At 44.5% G+C, this 22185-nt stretch overlaps 1 protein-coding gene across 1 annotated transcript; it reads right to left on the bottom strand.

Moving 5' to 3' along the window:
* Positions 1–27: 27 nt before the first annotated feature.
* On the bottom strand, positions 28–21820 carry WSB2 (WD repeat and SOCS box containing 2). Its single transcript, XM_021007932.2, has 9 exons — positions 21651–21820; positions 11650–11818; positions 8660–8904; positions 8347–8478; positions 5826–5926; positions 4562–4734; positions 3748–3858; positions 3529–3636; positions 28–2628 (listed from the first exon to the last, which is right to left on the bottom strand). The coding sequence occupies exons 1-9, from the start codon at positions 21688–21690 to the stop codon at positions 2466–2468; spliced, it is 1242 nt and encodes a 413-aa protein (XP_020863591.1). The 5' UTR covers positions 21691–21820; the 3' UTR covers positions 28–2465.
* Positions 21821–22185: the final 365 nt, after the last annotated feature.

Below are 22185 nucleotides of genomic sequence, written 5' to 3' on the forward strand. Positions count from 1 at the left end.
TACCAACAAAGGACAGGCAACATCACATGACTTTAAAAAATTTGACTTTTATTTCTCATCCTTGAATCGTAAAAGTCACAAGCAGCTTCATGATTGTAGTGTAGAAAGGAAGGAAAAGGATTTAAAATACAACTGGTCTTTACATTATTCCCCATGGTACCAGTGGCTGTATGAAGATCGCTTGTGAACACGGGACACCTGAAATATTAGTCATGTAAATTTTAGTCTTACGTGCTCAAGCTGCTGCTTCAATGATAATTTTGCTGCATTTCATATTTTCTCAATAAGAAATTAGTAAATTAGATGGCTCACTCATTGATAAAAGTTCTCCTTAAGTCAACAGTGGATGTTGACTTGGGTCCTTAATAGAAGGGTCTTAGAATCTGGTGACCTTTGGAAGCATAAACTTTCAACAGATAGAAGATGGAATCAGTTCCTTGTCAGCCACAAGAAATTCCATGATTCCTCATCAGAAGCCACGGGGGAGGGGAAAGTGTCGATTCCACTTTGTACTCTCCACCTAGTAAAGACTGTAAAGCCTCCCACAATGCATTCTGTGAAATAAGGGCTCCCCGTTTTATTAAGACTACTGAGGAAATGGCCTCCACTAACTTTCTCTTATGCCTCATCACAGTATGAAGGCGACTGTGCCACAGGGCAGAAGCCCCGCTCTTGGACAGCCTGTTAGCCCCTCCATGAAGCTGCAGAAGGGGGACCAGATAGTGCTGGTGGCAGGAAGATCAATGCAGCTCCATGAAATACTGAAGCCTCTTGGGAGGTGATGAATGGTACTCAGGTCCTTGGATGGCAGGATATCAACATCACCCCTGTTTAAAATTAAGCCTTTTTTTTTCATGATTTGCCACACAATAAAGCTGCGGCTTCACTTCCCTCTGTCAGCAGTCATGTTTTCCACATCACAAATGTGGAGCAGAAAGGCCCTCAGAGGCCTTCTCCTTTAGGAGAGGAGTAAACCACGACCCCAGGAGGTGAAATGAGCCCAAGGCCACACAGACCATGCAGTGTCAGAGGCAGAATATGATCCCAGGACTCTCGACTTGAGGCTGTGCTCTCTCCTCCAAACTAGGCATTAATGGTCCATTCCTCTGATGAAAGGGCCCTAAAGAGACTAGGCATTCCACCGAAACAATGAATACAGACAAAATGGCAGGTCTAAGGAAAAGTTGTCATTTCCTTAAAAAGAAATGCAGATACTACAGTTTAAAAGGTCTTGAAGAATTTGGAATCAAGGATTAGATTAGGTTGTAAGCTCCTTGAGGGCAGGGACTGCATAGCACATAGCAGGTGCTTACTGTTTACTGACTGACTTGATTGAAGGAAAAACCTGAACCTTAAAGAGTTATTTTCATTTGGGGAGGCAGGGTTGGAAATTGAGTTAAGCAGCAAAGACTGATCTCATACATATAAAAATACCAGTTGAAACAATGAAAAACCAGATGCCTCCATACAGCTATGAAGTTTGACGTACAGCTGTTCCGGTTACACCATGGTTTTCATCTACCATTGAGAAAAACAAAATTGTACCTTAAACAACTTATGCTCAGAAAGCACAAATAAATATGTTGTTAATGGTAAACCACTGAAAAACCAGTAGCCACGACAAGAGTCATGCAATTAGAAATGCACCCTTAGTGTAATCTTACACAGTTTCCTCCTTTACATGTACACCATCATTTTAAAAGCCAATTATAATGTCTTCATCAGTCCACACCACACCCTTTGATTTAAATAGCCTGTTCATTCAGCTAAGCTCTGATGATCACTCATACCCAAGGACCGTCCCACCCCCCACCCCCATTAAAGCTCTGTCTTGTTTGTCAAAGTCAAAAGCAGAGGAAAAACAATGACAAACTTGACTTCATAAATTAAAAGTATTTGCACTTGGCTAAACAAAGGCATGGTCCCTGATACTCTGAACCAAGAGCAAGAGAACAACTGAAATGTTTAGCTACCACTGCTTTTAAGGATTCAACTGAGACAAGTGTTGGGCAGAAGTCCGATTACCTGGTTGAGGGAGATTATCTTTCCTCTATCACTAAAGAGAGCTCCAGGCCCACTTACTGTTACAATCAAAACAACATTATTAACTGCACTTGGAATCAAGACACCGAGAGAATTAAACTGTGCTGTTAATAAGTAGACGATTTAAACTAAGCTCTGTAGCCATGGCAACAGAACCACCTCCTCTAGCACTGATTTTGAACATTATAGATAAAAAGGTCAGTGACCAGTCCACCAGGACTTTTTTCCCCTGCTCCAGTCTGTTACCTGCATGTTTACAATCTACAACAATTTTGCTTCAAAGAGGAATCACAGTTTGTAAGCCCATCCTGCTTCTGTTTGACGCCTTCAGCACCACCTTTGCCAGAAAGGTTAATTCTGTTATTGGGAAAGAGGACTCCAGTTCTCTTTCTGTCTTTTCGAGCAGAGCCAAGGGGCCTGGCTCAGAAGGTCCTGTATGTGAGAAACTCTTTCATTTTCTTGGGTATTGGCAGTGCTAAGACTTGGTAAGTTGTGAGGAAACTCCGAAGGGCTTTCCGACATAAGTGCTTCAGTGATGATAGGACCCTGGGTGCTGTCCAGAACTGGACGTGGCCATCTCTTGTCCTGAAAGGAAACAGAAACCAAAGGGCTAAGAATTTTTCAAGCCTCTAAGCAGGAATAACATTGACTGCGTGTAAAAAAGGCAGATTCAAACTCCAATTTGGAAAACACCACAATAGCCAAATGCAAAAAGTCTGCACTAGAATCTGTAGGATGGCACAATCGTCGTCAATCCATCTGTGTTCCAATGACCCTATGTCTATCAATATAACCAATCCCAAAAATCTGAGTTACTGAGCCAGCAGTAAGCGGGAAGATGGCCACCAAATGAATTAAGAAAGTTACTTCTGGCTAGACTTTAAATCAGGGGTGGGGAACCTATGGCCTTCAGGTAGCCTTCTAGGTCCTTATGTGCGGCCTTTTGACTGAATCCAAATTTTACAGAACAGGCCACCGTAAACACTGTTCTGTAAAATTTGGATTCAGTCAGAAGGCCACACTGAAGGACCTAGGAGGCTACAGATCCCCTACCACTGCTCTAAATCCTAAGTTTCCATGTAACTCTGTGTCATTTTATAATACTGTGGCCTTTCAGTATGAGGACATACAACTATCTACCACCACTATCACTTATACCACTATTAAGTCATCTAGGTAAAAAATAAGTTAATTAATTAGGTAGTGAGGCAGAACAGCAAATCTCACTACATCTCACTACATTAATCTAAAATTAATTCATCAAGAGCCCACATATGTACACCCTCCAATCAGGCAGCTCACAACCCCTCTGGTGCCTGCAAAGATGATCTCTGAGTTGCTGTGGCTGACATTCTGCTATGAACCTCCCCCACCAATTTGACAAGAAGCCCCCTCCTTCATTTCTTTCCATCATAAGCCACAGAGCTACATAGTGTGCTCTGCAGAAACAGCTACTCCATCTGTTCAAGTCAGAGATATACACACCCTGTGGCAATAATTCCACCATGTGGAAAAAATGTGCAGCAAAGACCATTGGTCATAGGAGCAAATGCAACTGGAGTTCTCAGTTCCAAAGCCCAGATTCTGAGCAGTCTAAATGAAAGAGAAATAGAAGGTTATTACTTAGTGACTGAGTGAGATTAAACTGTAGACACAGAATTGAAGACATGTGTGCAGACTCCCTAGGAGCAATCCACCCGTTACCTGTCATCTGCCACCGTAGCAAGGTATAAGCCTTCTGGAGAGAAGCGCACAGATCTCAGCGAGCTGGCATGGACATCATGGGTATAATCCAACTGAGAGTCTAACACGTGCCTGTAAGGAGGGAAAGAACCAGGATGCGCTGTAGTTGTAACTGACCCTTCCCTTCACTTCCTCCCATCAAACAGGCAAACTTTCCAAGTGAAAATCCCGAGCTGTGGTCCAAAAAAGGACAGACACACACCCGCTGTGCATCCCAACAGAAAAGGCACAGACAAACCCTAACAAGCTGACAGTGTTCCACCTGGGCTAAGATATGAATGTTTTGGTAAAGGACACATTTTCTTACGTGAAGTGTGTCGAAGATCACATTTCCACTGAAGAACCCTACACGACTATCTTTTAGCCCAACTATGATGGTAACAATTACATTGTGAACCATATTTGTTCTACAAAATAGGGGAAAAAAGTCAATCCTAAGTTTTTAGGAACACCACAATTCATTTTGGAAACCACGGTTTTAGCTCAGAAAACTACTTTGTTAATGAACATCTTAAAACCCTGCCATTCCCCAACGACAATTCTAAAGTCAGGCAGGCCTGTTCAAACAGAGACGGCCAGAGAGCTCCCGAGGGACGTCCCCATCACACACACACCCCTGCTGCAGAGAAGCGTTCATGAAACCATCTTTTCCCCCGAGGGTTTCTCTGGTTGTCCCTTCCCTTGCCTCAGACCACAAGGTTCACAAGCAGGCTCCAAAGCAGGTCTCACATCATCTACCCCTCTGGGAAGTTTTGAGCAGGGATGCGGTCCTTACTGAAGGGTCCTCAGTTTCTCTCCAGTGTAGGGATCCCACATGATGACACTGGTGTCATAGGAAGCTGTGACAAGCAGGGCAGAGTCAGGGGAGAAGTCACAGGAAACCACACTGCTCTGATGCCCCTCTAGCTTCCTGATTAATGTGTAGGACCGCATGCTCCAGAGAAGAACCTGAGAAAAAAAGGGGCATTCAGCTGCAGACAAGAATGGGGAAGGGCTTTCACAGAAAAGACAGAGGCTCCCCATCACCCTCCCCTTGGCCTCAGGAAGACAGGTAAATCCAGGCAATGGCTTTGAATCCCTGGCACCCACTACCTATCCAGGTTACGTCCTCCAGGTGGAAGGGCTGAGCGGGGCTGGCTTCAGCAAATGGAACCTTGGTAAGGGCTAAGCCCACTAGAGTCCTACTGATTCTGACGGCAGAAGCACAACAGTATGTTCTCGCTGTGTCAAGTGGTCCAGAGGCCCTCTGGCAGCCCTGGCACCCTGCAAAGCCAAACCTGACTCTAGCTCTTCATGGCCCATGGGGATGGCTCTGCAATCAGTGTGCTAAGCTAAACCTTAGGAGTAGCACTGAACCAGAGTGGGGTGGGGGTGGGGGGTCTCCCTCTCCAGAAAAGCTGAGCGATCAGCCAATACGGCTCTGGCCTTCCCCAAGCCAGCTGTGTGAGTATGCCACAAGACTCCCTACAGATGAAGCATTAATACAAAACCAAACCACTCCCAAATCCAAACCTGATTTTCTTTCAGATGGGTCTCCCATCGCTGACTTGCCTATGTAAAGTTTCAGAGCCAAGCTAAAAGAACACTTCATTACTTTATCACATAAAACATCCATTAAAGAGTGTTTCTGGACCTGGATCCTATTAGTGGACTGTGACCACATCAAGTGAAATGGAAAAGATGGGTTCACATCCATCCTCACTGTAAACTCTGGGCCCCTAAGTAAACATTCTGGAGAGCTTGCTTCTGTTAAAATGCCAAACAAAGAGCTCTCCTTTGGGGAAAGGCTCAGCTTTACTCCCTTCACCTAACACCAGGTGCCTCCTACATGCAGGGACTCCCCCTTTAGACCCTGGCCAGAAGGCCCAGGGCAGTCGTCCAGCCATAGAGGCCAGCAGGCAGGCCACAAAAACCTGTGGCCCTGATTGTCTTTCGTGACCCAGTTTGTCTCTTGGCCAGCCCACAAAAGGGCAGCTGCAGACCCTTCTTCTGGCTGACCTCAGGCAGTGGGGGAACAACTCCTAACACTGGCGACTTACAGACTTCTCTCCTGCTGCAGAACACAGCATGCTGCAGTCTGGGGAGATGGAACAGCAATAAACCCACTGCAGATGGCCAGACAGCACCTGGATCTGTTTGCCTGTCAGAGAAAGAGAAGCAAACAGTGACTAGGTTGTCGGGGAGACCACGGAAATGGCGACAGGAGCATCCGGGGCTCCAGCTCAATCTCCAGTGACCAAATGCAAGATTCTTAATGCTGCTAAATCTGGTCACACGTTTAGTTAAGTCACCAGAAAACATGAAAAGTAGGCCAAATGCTCCCAGAGGGAATCACAGACACATTTTCCAGAGAGCTGTGGAGCACAGCGTACTTTTCATGGACACCAGTCTTTCCTCCACAAGTCACCTCAAATGGCTGCCCCACTCAGAACGTTTCTTTACTCTTCACTTCACAAAGCCCTTAACAGAGTGGTTTCTCACGGCTCTAAAAATCGAGTTCAAATCCCAAAACTCTAAAAGTTTCATTTTTAAATCCCCTTTTTACTGGTAAATAACACTTTTTTAACTGATTTATGAAAAATTTGTTAAAAATTATGTATGGCCATAACATGTTTCAACCTTCAAATTATAAGATTAAATTATCAATTCTTCAGAAAGATGACTTAGATGACTATGCTTATGCAACTTCCCTCAGAGGAGTGATACAGGAGACTGTTTAACTGTGGAAGATTCACTGACTTCACTACAGTTTTTCTAAGAAAAAAAATTAATTCAAGATGCTCCCCCTCCCCCATTCCCCAGAAGGTCCTTGACCATCCCTCCCCCCTTCCCCTGTAGGCCCTGCTCCACCTTTGGCCACCATGCATTCCTCAAAGATCTCCCTTCCTTACCCGCCACCCCCTTGGTCCAAAGCTCCGAGAGTTTTCCCACACTGCTTAGATAAAAGCTATTGCTCCTCCTCACTCTGACCCATCTGGAGTCTGGGGATGCAGCTCACACATCTCTGCTCACGCTGCCTATGTGTGCCTGACCTCTGGCAAGTCACTGACCTCCCCTGGGTCTCAGTTTCCTCAGTTTGGTTTCTTTTTGATGAGGCAATTAGGGTCACACAGCTAATGTCAAGTGTCTGAGGCCGGATTTGAACTCAAGTCTTCTTGACTACAGGGCCAGCGCTCTATCCACTGTGCTACCTAGCTGCCCCTCAGTTTCCTCATTTTTTTTTTTAGGCAATTGGGGTTAAGTGACTTGCCCAGGGTCACACAGCTAGTAAATATCAAGTGTTTGATCTGAGGCCGAATTTGAACTCAGGTCCTCCTGACTTCAGGGTCGGTGCTCTATCCACTGCACCACCTAGCTGCCCCCAGTTTCCTCATTTTTCAAGAAAAGTGGTTGAACCCAGTGATTTCTAGTCTCCCAATCTGGTCCTCAATATCCAGGATTTCTCTTCCAGAACACCACTTTAAATATGTACTTACCCTTCTACACCCCCCGTCTCAGAAAACTAAATTTATTCTTGACTTGCACAGAATGCCAGCCTGACCATCCATTCTGACAACATTCTGAGCTTTCATTCTACCTGGAGGCCTCACCAGCATCTTCAGAATGTCTTGGGACACTTTTAAACTTAAATAACTAAAGTTGTATGATAGGAATATGTAGAAATAGCATTTAAATGAAAATGAACAGAAAACTTAGAACAACTCTATCACACAAACAGACAAAATGCATTATTTCCAACGTGTTTGAAACCAAAATGGCTGTGACAGAAGGTAATCTGGAATTAGGATTTTATAAACCCATCACAAAAGAAAAATACAATTCATTCTTAAACGGCATTTACAGTCTGCATCCAAACAACCAAGCACCAGAATCATTCCAGTTTTAAAATTGCACAAGGCCTTTCTCCTGAGGCCTACCATCAGCATCTCGTTTGTCCCCAAGTTAATCACAGCTGCCTGTTTTAAATTATGAAGGGCAGCGACTCCCACGGTGCCAAGCACGAGGCTGCCCACAGCATCAGCTTTCCTGGTTTTGTGAAAGAGCAGCAGGAGCCTTTTAGTGGTGCAGTGAAGGAAGACAGTCACCTGGCCACAGGTGGGAAGCCAGAGCCTCGACTCTGCCAGGAATACCTGGGGGAGGGTGAAGTATGCTTCCACTCAGTTCTCTGCTCCTCACAGCACCACCTCTTCCTTCCCCCACCACTACTCCTCTGGGGAAGGAAAGGACATGCAAACATACGTTTTTATAATGCTCTCCTTCCAACTAAGGACCAACACTGATAGCTCCCTCAACGGAACCTTGTTCTAGGCATAATTCCCTAAAAAGATGAAACCCTTTTTCCAAGGAAAATTACACTAAGCTTAGAATGCACTTCAAAAAGTTTACTGGGGTTTTTTTAAAATATATATTTCTAAGAAACATAAGCCTTGGGTCCAGCACAGCCATTATTATCAAGGATCTAAAAGAGATTTAGGTCCAGCTAATATATTTTTCCATTTTGCAGATGGAAAAATGGCTGGCATTTTCTTATGAACTCAGGGAGCTCTATTGCATCCATACCATCTTTATTTAGGTCCCAGATTCGAAGAGTTTTATCTCTTGATGCAGAAACCAAAATCAAGTTTCCGCTGGGCGTGAAGCTCAGATCTCTCACCACATCCTGGTGGCCAGACAGATTCAACAGCAGTCGCCCTAAGGACAGAAACATGTGCATTCAGTCAATTGTGCTGGTGGTGCGACTGGCAGCATTTTATTATGGAGGGTGTGTAAGAAGTTCACTGCTACAACCAGAGGTGAACCAGCAGCCAGGGCCCCACTAGAAATGGATCAGCCCCCTGTCCGTGGCCTCAGTCTCCCCCGGCTTCCTACCTACCTGTCTGCACCTCCCAAATTTTGATCTGCCCATCATTGAGTCCTGTAGCAAGAATGAGGCAAGAGAAATCCAGTGCTTGGGGGCAGACGCGTGCCCAGAGCTTCCTGCTGGGTGGTGATGGCCATGGGCTGAAGGCCAAAGCCCAGACAATCTGACCACAGTCCAGCGTCTTCTCCTTTGGGCTGCCTCGCCCCTTGGGATCTGTTTTGCTGCTTCGGCTTTTAGGCTCAAACCCTCTGGGGATGCTGCAGGAAGAAGCAATTTCTTAATGATTCCTTACTTTTGACATCAGAATTTCTAAATCTTTAAAGTTACAAGAGAACAAGTGGGCTGGATGACCCTTCCTTTTCACTCCTTCTGAGAGTCTCACTGAGTTTTGCTCACCTCCATTCACTATAGTCTGCAGGAAGGCCTGGGCCAGAGGTGGAAACCAGAACCAGAACCCAGGCCTGTTTCTTAATCTAGTGTTCTGTCAGCCACATCATCTCACATTAAAGACCACAACCAAGCAGAAACACAAGCTATGTGAAACCACTTTCCCCAGGTTTTAATCTAAACCTGCTGAAGTTGACTTCTGCTTCCATCCTCAAGTCCAAGACCAGAGAACTTCCAAACTTTCCCCAACCAGGGGGAGAGAATCCACACCCCACTGAAATGAGCCCTGGGGCAGAGCTAGCCTGTCTTGAGGACTGGAGCCTCAGTACTTCACACTTGTCTCGCTCCATAGCTACAACCTTGACCATCAGGCAGATGCCAAGACTCATCACTTGCCTAGACATCTTTCTCCCTCCAGTCAAAGGCCCTCTGAACTTTCCCCAGCCAGGAGAAGATAATCTGCTGTGGAGTGGGCTCTGGGGCAAAGATAGCCAGATTCAGGCGTGGAGGTCAAGCCCAGGATTCCACAGACCACTGAACTGACCATCAGGCAAGTCCAAGAAGAGTTAGACTTAGAAACAGAACTCTGCCATCTGTCCTCCCTCCATGCTCTCCACCCTGCCCTTCTATCTTTTGCTTAGGGATTGAGAATCCAATCCACGTACAGTTACGGTAAAGGGACTGACAATCCACTGCCCTAGACTCCACTTAGAATTCAAGAGTTACAGATTATCGAGGTAGACATTCCCTTCCTTGGCCACTACAGCATGTGCTATTTCATACCCATCAGTGCCGACCCCATTCTCCCTGTGTCCCTATCCTACTCTCCCCCACCCTCTCACTGGGCTTCTTGGACCCTTCATATTAGCCCTGTGCCCTACACCCAAAAACTACTTTATGTAGGTTTTGTATTTTATTTCCTACATGCACACTGTTTTTCCCCAATAGAATGTAAGGTCCTTGAGGGCAGGAAACATTTCTTTGGTTTTTGTTTTTTATATCCCCAGCGCCTAGCAAATAGTGACAAACTCAATGTTTGTCAATTAAATATTAACTCTTTGTTTATATGGATAGAATCAACACTGAAAAATATCAAGAAGTTTAGAGTGGAGGGTAATCTCTGTGTATCCTGTGATCCTTAAAATTTAATAAAAGGACACACAGGTGGCAAAACTGATTTGAACCCATCTCTTCCACTGCTCATTCTACTACAGTGAGACTCAGTGCCTCATAAGAGTTTCAGGTCTGGTTATTTTAAAGTACGTCTCCTATTTTTATGCAGATATTCCTCTCTTCAGGCAAAAACCACGTTCTTGAAAACCGTCACATAAATCACATTTTATAAACTGTACAATCTACATATACTCAGAGAAATATTTCTCTGGACCTCATTTTCCTCATCTATAAAACAAGGAAGTTAGATTATATGATCTCTAACATACCTTCCTGCCCAAAAATTCTGTGATCTTGCCCTTTAAAGAATCATGTGGTGAATTCTTTTATAAAGTAAGTAAACACTAATTTGCTGAACTAACTTTTTATCCGTCCAGATTTTCACTCATCACCTACATTCAAAGAGGGTATACCTGTGGCTATGTTCTTACAAGGAAATCACAGTCCATTACCATTTGCCCTCATTTAACTTCAAGCCTTTCTTAGAGAAAGAGACCAAAATCTCCATTTTCAGAATTTAGTTGGCTTGCCCATGGATACATAGCTAAGAAGTGAGAAGAGCTAGAAATAGAGCCCAATTCTCTCAAATCTTAATTTGTTATTTTTCCCTCTAATCTAGACCTAGCAATAAGTGGCTAGTTTTGAGAGGGAAAGTAACAGAAACAGAAGACTTATTTTGGAAATAAGTTTTATGGAAACAAAAGCTTCTAAAATTCCATGTGTAAAAGCCACACAAATGGCTGGCTCTCAAGATCAGGACTACTGCAAAGAGCAAGCCAGCCCGGGCAAAATCAGTGACCCAGAAAGAGGGGCATTTGGCTTAGGAGGAGTTCAAGGAATTCAAGTGTAGAATCTACTGATTCCATAACAGTTACTAGTAAACTTCTGACTTTCTGGTTTCTGAATCTGGCCAACATTAAAACTGTTAGTACTTTAACATGGTACAACAATACACTGAAAAACATTAGATCTGAAGCCTGAAGCCTGAACCCTGGTTTCAAATACCATCCCTCTGACTTCCTAGCTGTTTGACCTCACCTCCCTGAGACTCAGTTTCCTCATCTATAATAAGATGAGGGATTCAATCAAGACAACTTCTGAAGTCCCACCCAACTCTAAATCTGGGACCTACAAGAACAGCCTTGTGTAATTAGCATCAAAAACTGATTAGAATTATACCTAAGGATGCCATGCAAATAATAGGTATGTAATGGGTACTTGTGCAAATGCTTATATGGGATATTAATTCTCCCTCCCCATCACTGTTCCCAATTTTTGGACCATTTTTCAGCCCCCCCCACCAACTTTTCCACAGGGAATACATAAGAAAGGATTCCTTTTTAAAGGTTTAAAGGGGACAAGTGTTTACAAATCATCAAAGCCAACCACTCTAGTACTTTGAAAAGCCCTTCCCTTTTAGGAGAGGATGGCATACTACTTACAACTGCTCTTCAAGGGGCCATGGAATCAGCTTAACAATACAGTGTCCTTGAGACCAGGCAAACCAGGAACCATCAGGGGAAAAAGCAACACTCCAGGTCTCACAACTGGATTTCCAATCAAACTGGTGTGGGCGCCCTGGCTTCAGCTCAGCCAGCAGCAAAGGAACCTCTGGGGAAGAAAATGGCATCATGATTGAAACACTCTCACTTCTAACCAATGCTGTATTTGAACCTGGAGCCCCAAAGAACACATTCTCACAGCCTAACTAGCTGAGAAATTTTATAAACATCCTGCTTCCTTCATGGGCTCTTCTATTTCAATGTCCCACAGCAATAAACAGGAGCCACAAATCACATTCCATGCCCATTACTTAAACTCTGGGTAGTACAGACTACCAGTTAGCCATGACTTAACCTTTGTACATGGCACCTTTGCACAAATGACTATTACAGATGAATGAATGCCAAATGATTCCTTTACCTAAGAATGCCAAAAAGAGGAAAACAGCAGGGGAAAAACATGAAGCATTAGAATGTTAAGCATGTTGCAGATTTCAAGACCCTGGGAAAACAAACAGAAAGGCCTTCTCATACTCTTATTCCAATCACAGGCCTGAAGAGAACCACAGACCTGTGACATTTGTAATCAATAAAGAAGCACAAAGGCATGGAGAAAAGGACTAAATGCACCTCGAGTTCCCATAGTGCCTCTGCCTCTTCAGCACTCAGGAATTTTAAATGGGTTAAAGGCGGCCAATATTCACAAGTATGTCCTCTTCTACTGTACATTCTAAACCACTCCTAAGTGATCACAGCACCACAGAAGGGAAAGTCGAGCCCCCTCATTTGGCAGATAAATCCCACGGACCTGAACGCCAGCAGGGCAGCAGCTACTGCTAGGAGATCCACAACACTAGCACCATCCTAGGTGGCCACAATCAAAGGCAAAGCATCCAGAATGAGGGAAGGAAGGCCCAGTTGAGGCCACTTCTGGAATGTGTCCAGCCCAGTTTTGGACACCATATTTTAGGAAACACTGGACAAGTTGGAGCTTCTACAGATTACAACTACAATGGTTAGAGGACTTATGAACATGCCAAATAAGAACTGTGTGATATGTGGTAGTCTCATCTGGAGGTGACTGGGAAGGAACATAACAGTTATCAAGGGTCTGAAGGATTATTATGTCAGAAAAGGAAGTAGCTTATTCTGCTTGGTCTCAAAGGCAGAACAAAGATCAAAGGGGAAAGCTGCCAAGATAAAGATTTAGGATGATTAGGAAGAATTTCTTAACAAGAAAACTCTGCCAAGTGGAATGGGGCTGTCTTTTGAGAAGCCAAATTTGCTCTCATTGGAGGTCTTATAATAGTTAGCAATCATAGAGCACTGAGATTTGGAAAGCACTTTGCATGGTATTTCATTTAATCCTCACAACAAACCTGTAAGGCAGCTATCACTTCCCCCATTTTACAGATAAGGAAACTGAGGCTGAGAGAGGGCCTTTACCCGGGATCACAGAGCTAGAAAGGGTCTGAGGCAGGATTTGAACTCAGGTCTTCCTGACTCCTGATCCTTACTACCAAGCTTCCACTTCCAGCAGAATGTGGATGACTGTTCATTGGGGATGTCATAGAAGGGCCTCTTGGTCAGGTCTGGCCTGGACTAGACTAACAGGCCTCCTCAGTTCTTTCTAGCTCAGATTCTGATCTGGAAACACAGGCTCTCAAATTTAAAACTCAGCCTGCTCCTTATACTTGTACTACAGTTCATACAGTTAATGGTTCAATCTTTACCAGATGTTGATTTAATTTATCTGATAAAGGATCACTTCAGTGTTTCCAAAGATCTGTGATTCAGTTAGCACAGGCATTCCCTGTACAGCTGAGTGATCTGGTGGTAAAAGCCCTGGACTTGGAGTAGCAAGATATGGGTTCAAAACCCAGATCTGCTATATCAGACTTGTACCACTCTGGGAAAGTCCATTCTCTCTGAGCCCCAGTTTCTTCTTCTGTAAATCAAGGGGACTGGACTAGATGACATCTAAGGGCCCTCTCAGCTCTGAACGTGGACTCCTCCAAGTATGTAGATGATTTTCATGAATGACCACAGCCAAAAAGATGCATTGCCCAGTAGCTAACATTCTCAGGATGGAACTGAACAATGCTGACACACAGGTGACAAAATGTGTCACAAGCCAAAACTTGAAGGCTCTCAAGTTTGGAAGGGCCTCCCAGAGTCCAGTGGCAGAGACTTTTAAGGGAACTGGCCAGGATGTAGTAGAAAAAGGAGAAGAAGTGGGGTCTGAAAGGCCTTAGTCTGAGTCACAGCTCTCCTCCCACTGAATGCCCACCCTACATGACCTTGGCTAAGTAACTCCACGTCATCACAAAATGGGGGAGGAGCTCTAAATCTCAGGACTCATTACACTATGGATCATATCTCCACACTACAATAAGGCGTCAGGGCACAACCTTAGTAGAGAGGTACAAGATTATGAGGAAAAAAACCAGACACACACACGTATATGTATATGCGCATATATATATTCACATATATATAATTTAGTAACTCCACAATTTTTGACCTATATGGCTACTTGTTAATAACATAAAAATATGCATATAATACAGAGCTTATCTCTCACTTTATATAAGAGGTGTACACCTAAAAAATTATACTGAAAGGGAATTTTTATAAATCAAATTTTATAGGTACTAAGGGAGATCACAATTTATAAGTAGCCTATGAATTCTTTTGCAAAGAGAATCTTTTTTTAAAAAATAAATCCAGGTTTTAATATTGATTCACTTAAAGATATATACATTATATATATAGACATATTCACTATGTGTCACATCTGAACTTTTATTTGCTCATCCGTATGCAAAATATACTCAGAAACAAATGAAAGGAGAATAAAATGAGTAATACACTGGACAACATATATCTCAAACATGCATATTTTGTTTAGCGTTTTCTGGAACAATTCCTTATGTTTTCTTCAGTCCGGTAATTTACAAATGCTTCTTTCTCCAAATGATATTAAATCCACTCTTTATATAATGTCTTATTATGTACTCACTAACAGTGGTGTAGCAAACATCAGCCAATCTGGGGGAGGATCTCTATTCAATACTGCCCTATCCCTTTCCTAGTCAACCTCCTGGAAAATGATATCTACACTCATTGTCTATGCTTCCTCAGGCCTCACCCCTTAAATCTTTTCAAACTGGCTTCCAATCTCATTACTCAATTCCAAAGTTAATTCTCCGGAGTTAACAGTGATCTCTTAATTGCAAAATCTGGTTGTCTTTTTTCAGTCCTAATCTTTCTTGACCTTTACCTCTCTGCTGCATTTGACACCATTAACCAAGCTCTCTCCTCTGTGAGCTTTCATGACAATCCTCTCTCCAGGTGCTCTCTCTACCCATCTAACCAGCCCTTCTCAGTCTCCTTTGCTGAATCTTTATCCACATCAAGTCCCTTAACTGTGGGTGTTCCCCAAGGCTCTGTCCTAGTGTTTACACTGGTTCTCTATGCTATGATCAGCACCCAGGGAATGAGGTTTAATTATCATCTCAATGTCAATAACCTCCAAATCTATATTGCCAGTCCCAGTCTCTCCCTAAGCTTCAGACCAGCAACTCCAATTGTCTATTAGAAATTTCTAACTCAGTGTTCCAGAGTCACCTAAAATACATGTCCAAAAGAGAGCCTATCTTTCCCCACTAACCTATGCTTCTCCTAAAATTCTCCGTGTCTATTCAAAGCATCACCATTCTTACAGTGTCCCAGGTTCATAACCTCGAGGTTATAATGGACTTTTCTCATTTCCTCTCCCTTACCCCATATGGACAATCAGTTGCCCAATCCTGTCATTTCTATTTCCATAGTATCTCCTCCATCCAACCCCTTCTCTCTACTCACAGAGCTACTACTTTCCAGTTCCATGATCCAGTCTAACCCTAGTTACTAGGGAAGAAGACTGTCACATCATAGAACTTAAAAATACAATAAACATAACAAGAGACCTTGGATTCGATGAAACTATTCTGGAAAAACTCCTTTCCTCGGAAAGGCTATGTCAGCATCAGTGTTAACAATAAGTACTAGACTCTGTTTGGACAATCAGGTCAAATGAACAAATGGCAAGGCACTGAGCTGGATACACAGTCAGAGATCACCTGAAGGAGACTCATCATGCACACTGCTGTCAACAACGTTAAGATCTCTTGCCATCCCTGCATTATCTGCACGAGCTCCCAACATCTCTGCCCATAAAATCACCAGGGATAGCATAAGATCACAGGAAAAGAAACAAGTTCTTATAAAGCCAGATTCACTTCTTTTTTTTAAAATTAAATGGGAGTTGTGAATCAGTGATTTGGAATTATGCAAACAAAGGGCCTAAAGTGTCCATACCTCTGGATCCCTCTGACTCCCAGATTCCACTACAAGGCTTGTGCACCAAGACTGTCATTGAAAAGAAGTCCCCACAGACACCAAAGTATTCACAGCAGCCCTTTCTGTGACAGCACATGAATGCAATGGAATATGACTGTGCTATAAGAAAAGATGTGTATGATGAATACAGAGAAGCATGGATTTACATGAACCACACAGTGAAGTCAGCAGTGTAAAACATCAAGAAAACAATACACACGACAACAATGTACATGGAAAGTACCATACGAAAAAAGTCAAATGTGAATGTTGCAAAATTATAAAAGAACAAGCACAGGTTGAAAGATATGAAAAAACACCCTCAACTCCATCCCTTGTGGAGGTGGGAGTCTGTGTGTGGCAAATTGCTATTTTCAGGATTTTCTGATGTATTGATCACATATGCTCTTTCCCCCCTTTTTTTGTGTTTAAAAACACAATTTCTTATATGAGATGGTTCTCTGTAAGGTGGAAGGAATCTACAGGAAATTATGGTGATTATGTTTTTTTTAAAAAGTGACTTCAATAAAAACGTATTTTAAGAAAAAAGAGAAAGAAATTCAAGAAGTCGTCAAATGCAACATCGTACCTGGCTGCATCTAACACTAAGGGCCAGGACAAAAACCAAAAAAAGTCTCATCAGTTAAGCATCAAATAAAAAGAAAACCATCAGATAACCCAGACAGGGAAGTTGGCAAAACTACCACCACAAACTTCCCGGAATACTCACCTCATTTTGCAAACAAAGAAAATGCCATCTTCCAAATTAAAAAAGCAACAACACCCCAGGGAAAATGCCCTGACTGAAAATCAACAAATCTACCTGTAATCCCTATTTTTAATTAAATCACCCAGAAGCACACAAGTGGTTAGAATTCTCCATCTTCCTTCCCCCTAAAAACCCAAACTCTATCTGGTTCAATCTTATTTTCATTAGAATAACAAAATATTCTGGAATAATGTTGTCACCACCAACTTTCATTCACTCAAACATTTATTAAGCACCTACTTTTGTGCCAGGTACAATGCTAAGCACTAAAGAAAAAAGGACAGTCCCTGTCCTCAAAGAGCTTACAACGTAATATGAGGGATGACATGCAAACAAACATACATAAAGCAAGCTAGAGACAGGATAAATAGGAAATAATTAAAAGAAAGAAAACACTGGAATTAAGAGGGGCTGGGGGGGCAGTGGATAGAGCACTGGCCCTGGAGGCAGGAGGATCTGAGTTCAAATCTGACCTCAAACACTTAACACTTACTAGCTGCAAGACTCTGGGCAAGTCACTTAACCTCGATTGCCTGTGGCGGGGGTTGTTAGGGAAGGCTTCCTCTAGAAGGTGAGATTTCAGTTGGAATTTAAAGGCAAACAGACTGGTTATTTGGGGAAGAGGTGGAAAGAGTGAGGCATCCAGGATGACACATACGTTTCCAGCCTAGGTGACGAAAACAGTATAATTTAACAGTTCTCAGAGCATGATCCAAGGACCTCTCTGGAAGTCCCCAAAACACTTTCAGAGGATCTGTAAAGCCAAATATATTTTTATAATAATACTAAGACTTTTATATCTTTAATGTGGTAAATACCAATAGATAGAACCCTCATAAACAAAAGTTCTCTGGTGGGGATCTTCAATCATTTTTAAGTAAAAAGGGACCCAAGAACTGATTTAACAGTGTTTTCTTCTGTATCTCTCTTCTAAACCAGTCTTAGCATGTTTCAATGTACACTCAGGGTTTATGGCCATAACAGGATTAATTCATCTGTACTTCCCTTCACCAAACAAGATGATCTATTTGCAAGCTCTGAGTTTCTGGAATAAAAAGTGATATAAATTTATCCTAACTGCAGGAGGTATCTGTGACAGGCAAGCACATAGATTATCCTTTGTATGTGGAAAATCTTGTCTTTTCTAGAGAGATCCTACAGCAGCAGAAAAGCATGGGGGCATTTCGTGTCAAGAGGATTTAAGTTTGAATCTGAGATGTTCTACTTACTACCTATTGGAGACTTTGGCCAAGACCCTTTGGGCAAAACTCATGGAACACAGTCAGCACTTACTAAGTGCTTTTTTATTCATCTATTGAATAATGAAAGGCGCTGGACTAGATGATTTCGAAAGTCCCTTCAAGTTCAAGAACTAGAAGACTAGGAAGTAGGCCCTCCCACTCTGAGGCTAAACTACCCGACACAGGACTGACTACCAAGTAAATTACTTGGATGGGGATACTAGAAACCATAATAAAACACATTTATATGGCACTGGACATAATTTCATCTCATCTGATCAGCAAGTAAACAAATCTCTTAAGACATACCCTGAATTGTGCAAGAGACTAAAGGAGTGGCTGATATCCTACATCTCACAGTACATGAGAGTAATTCAAATAAGCAGCTAACTTTCTCCTCTGAGCAAGTCCCAAAAGGGAGAAGGAACTGGTCATTAACACTAAGACAAAGCCCAATGAGGAACACACCCTACCTTCCTCATTTGGTTCCAAAGGAACTAGAAAATTTATTCCCACCACCACCTTTTCTTGTCAGTCTCAAGGGTTTCCCTGGGAGGAAGCAGCCAATGGAAAAACTGGGGGATAGAATGCAGGTAGTAGGGTTATTCTGGTTTCCACCAAACCTCTGGGGGAAATCTGATCAACAGATGTGAGAAACAAGAGGCCAGGTTGTTTGGTCTGGTTTTGGTTTTTTGGTGGGGGGAAGGGAAGAGAGCAGTTAACAACATCTTCAGAGTTGTACCTCAACCCAACCAAAGGCATCACTGCAGTGGGCTGTGGGGGCAAATACTGGGAGTGGACAGGATCTTGGGAAGAAGGTATTAGAATGAAGATATGAAGAGTTGGGGTGAAAAGCTATTGAAGGTGAACAGGGCCTTGAAAGGATGTTAGAGTATAATGTGGTTTGATGGAAATAGCCCTGCACTTGGTCTGAATCCTACCTCCCTAACTACACCTCTGGACCTCAGTTTCCCCACTGGTAAAATAGGGATAAAAATATTAGTAGCATATATATGTCAGAATAGGTACCACCATCACAGGCACTTACCTCACAGGACAATTGAGCTCAGCTGAGATGGGCTATAGAAATAGCAGCTATTAGTGATTTATTTCCCCAGTATAATATTTCAGAATGAAATCAGGATCACAGATTTGGGGCTGGAAGGGACCTTGGAGATCATCTGGTCTAACCTCTCATATGAAGAGGCAAGGAAGGACAGCTATTGAGTAGGACATTAGAGAAGGAGCTTATCAGAAGGCTGTATATTGAAGATGAACAGGCTATTGAGGGAAAGAGTATATTCTGAGAAAGATACTGAAGGGTACAGTGGAAAGAGTACAGGCTCTGAAATCAGAAGACTAGTTAGAAGCCCACACATGTGACCTTGGGCAGGTCACTTCTCCCCTCTGGGCCTCAGTCTCCTCATCTGTTAAATGAGGGGGTGCACTAGATAGATATTAAGAGAAGGAAGATATTACAGAATTTCCAGAGTTGGAGAGGACCTTTGAAGACCAACTCATCAATCCATCTCAGAACAAGAATCCCCTCTCCACCATTCCCACCACGTGGTCTGGACATCCAGCCTCTGACTGAACACCCAATGAAGGGAAACTACCACCTTCCCAAGCAGCCTAACCCACTTCTGGATAGTTTTAATTGAGAGGAGGTTTTTCCTTATACCAATATTGAGGGGAAGGGAGGAAGGGTTAACTGGCTAGAATGAAAACTAAAACAATACTCTGGGGAGATAAGGATGATGAAGATGATGATGAGGCAGGAAGGTATAATGCAAGGAGAGGAGACCTAGAACCGAGTTCTCATCCTGCTTCTGACCTACAAAGCGTCAGAATGACCCTGGACAAGTAACTAAACTTCTCAGTGCATCAGGAAGCTCTCTAGGACTTGCACATGGCATAAAAGGTGGGGACTGATAATTTCCTCACCCTATACCAGTCCCTAACCCATCCAATGGATAAAGAACAGACTACAGAGAAAGGAAAAAGGGCATTAGAAAGCAGATAATGAGGCTGAACATAATACCGAGGGAGGCTATTTGGGGGAAACATGATATATGGATGGGATCCCACTGGAGTTGGCTTTTGGAGCATACACAATAGGTATAAGAGAGAAAGGAAGATATTGGGGTTGAAGATCTATTTGGGGGTAAGGCCATTGAGAGATGAAAGATCACAGTGAGAGTTTTACACAGCACAGAAGAGGAAAGATTTGTGGGTGAACAGAATGGGAGAACAAGGACAATGGGGCTTAGAGGGGGACCAAGTAGGCAGGCACCAAGGAAGGCTTAGGAAGGAAGAAGGGAACACTGGGGTGAATTAGAATAACTGAAGCAAACAAAAAAAAAACCCTGACCTTGGAGGGAAAAGCTGTAAAGGAAGAAGGGGAAATTCAAGGAGGTAATGTGGGCCACCACAAAATGAGAGAAGTTGAGAAGGGAGACACTGGGGAAGTTTGGGGGACAATAGGCAGTTATCTAGGTCCCCCCAATAAGGCAGGGAGGATACTGGTGATGACTAACCCAATGGGAACGAAGACAGACCCTGGGAAAAGAAGGGGGGCATTCAAGGAGGCAATTTGGGCCATCATGAAATGGGAGAAGAAACTGAAGTCTGACCAATGAGGAGAGGTTGCTGGGGTGCACACCTGGACAGGGAGGGTAGTGAAGGCACTGGGGATTACTGGGGTGCACAGAGCAGGACAGGGAGGAATACTGACACTGGAGGTTATTGGGGTGCACAGGACAGGGAGGATACTGGAGACTAGAAATCACTGGGGTGCACACAACAGAGCAAGAAAGACACTAGGGACAATGGAGATTACTGAGGTACACACTACAGGACAGGGATGATACTGGGGCAGTGGAGATTATTGGGGTGCACACAATAGGACATGGAGATATTGCAGACAAGAGTTGTTACTGGGGTGCACACAACAGGACAGGGAGATATTGGGAACAAGAGATGTTACTGGGGTACACACACAGGGCAGGGAGGATACTGGGGGCAGTGGAGATTATTGGGGTGCACACAACAGGGCAGGGAGGATACTGGGGCCAGTGGAGATTGTTGGGGTGCACACAACAGGGCAGGGAGGATACTGGGGGCAGTGGAGATTATTGGGGTGCACACAACAGGGCAGGGAGGATACTGGGGGCAGTGGAGATTGTTGGGGTGCACACAACAGTGCAGGGAGGATACTGGGGGCAGTGGAGATTATTGGGGTGCACACGACAGGGCAGGGAGGATACTGGGGGCAGTGGAGATTATTGGGGTGCACACAACAGGGCACGGATGTAGTGGTGGCAGTGGAGATTATTGGGGTGCACACAACAGAGCAGGGAGATACTGGGGACAAGAGATGTTATTGGGGTACACACACAGGGCAGGGAGGATACTGGAGGTTACCGGGGTGCAGACAACAGGACAAGAAGAATACTGGGGTGCACAGGATATGGGGGACGGGGAAGGCGGTCCCGAGGGTGGACACGAGCTGGGGGGCGTGGGAGGACCCCGGCCCCGCCGCCTCTCACCTCCGGCCTCCGCGCCGCCCGCGCCGGGCCTGGCCTCCATGAGGCCGCGGGGCTGGCGCTGGGCCCGGCCCCGCCGCTCCTCCTCCTCGGGTCCTCGTCAGCGCGGGCGGCCCCTCATGGCGCGGCGTCCCCGGCAGGGCCCAACCCGCCCGCCGGCCCCGCTCCCTCCCGGCCCCGCCGCCCCTCCCGCCTCCGCGGGAGCGGCCATCAGCTGCTTCCCGTCACGTGGCGCGGGGCGGGCACGAAGAGGACCCCTCCTTCCGGCACCGCCTCCCGGGGGGAAAGGGGTGGGGTTAGCGGGGGCGCAAGGACGGGGGGCGGGGCCAGAGAGGGGGCGCGGGGTGAAGGGGCGGGGAGATAGATGAGACAGGAGAATAAGGGGGCGGGGCGAGGGAGTGGCGCAGAGAAAGGGGTGGGGTGAGACTGGGAGTCGAGGGGCGTGGCTTGGAGGGGTGTGGGCGGGGCCGGAACCAGCAGGGTCGGAATGGGGAGAAGGGGCGGGGCGAAGGATGAGGTAAGAGGCGGGGGCGGAGCC

Source organism: Phascolarctos cinereus, unplaced genomic scaffold (assembly GCF_003287225.1).
Source record: "Phascolarctos cinereus isolate Bilbo 61053 unplaced genomic scaffold, phaCin_HiC Scaffold_4;HRSCAF=312, whole genome shotgun sequence".
Taxonomy (NCBI): Eukaryota; Metazoa; Chordata; class Mammalia; order Diprotodontia; family Phascolarctidae; genus Phascolarctos; species Phascolarctos cinereus.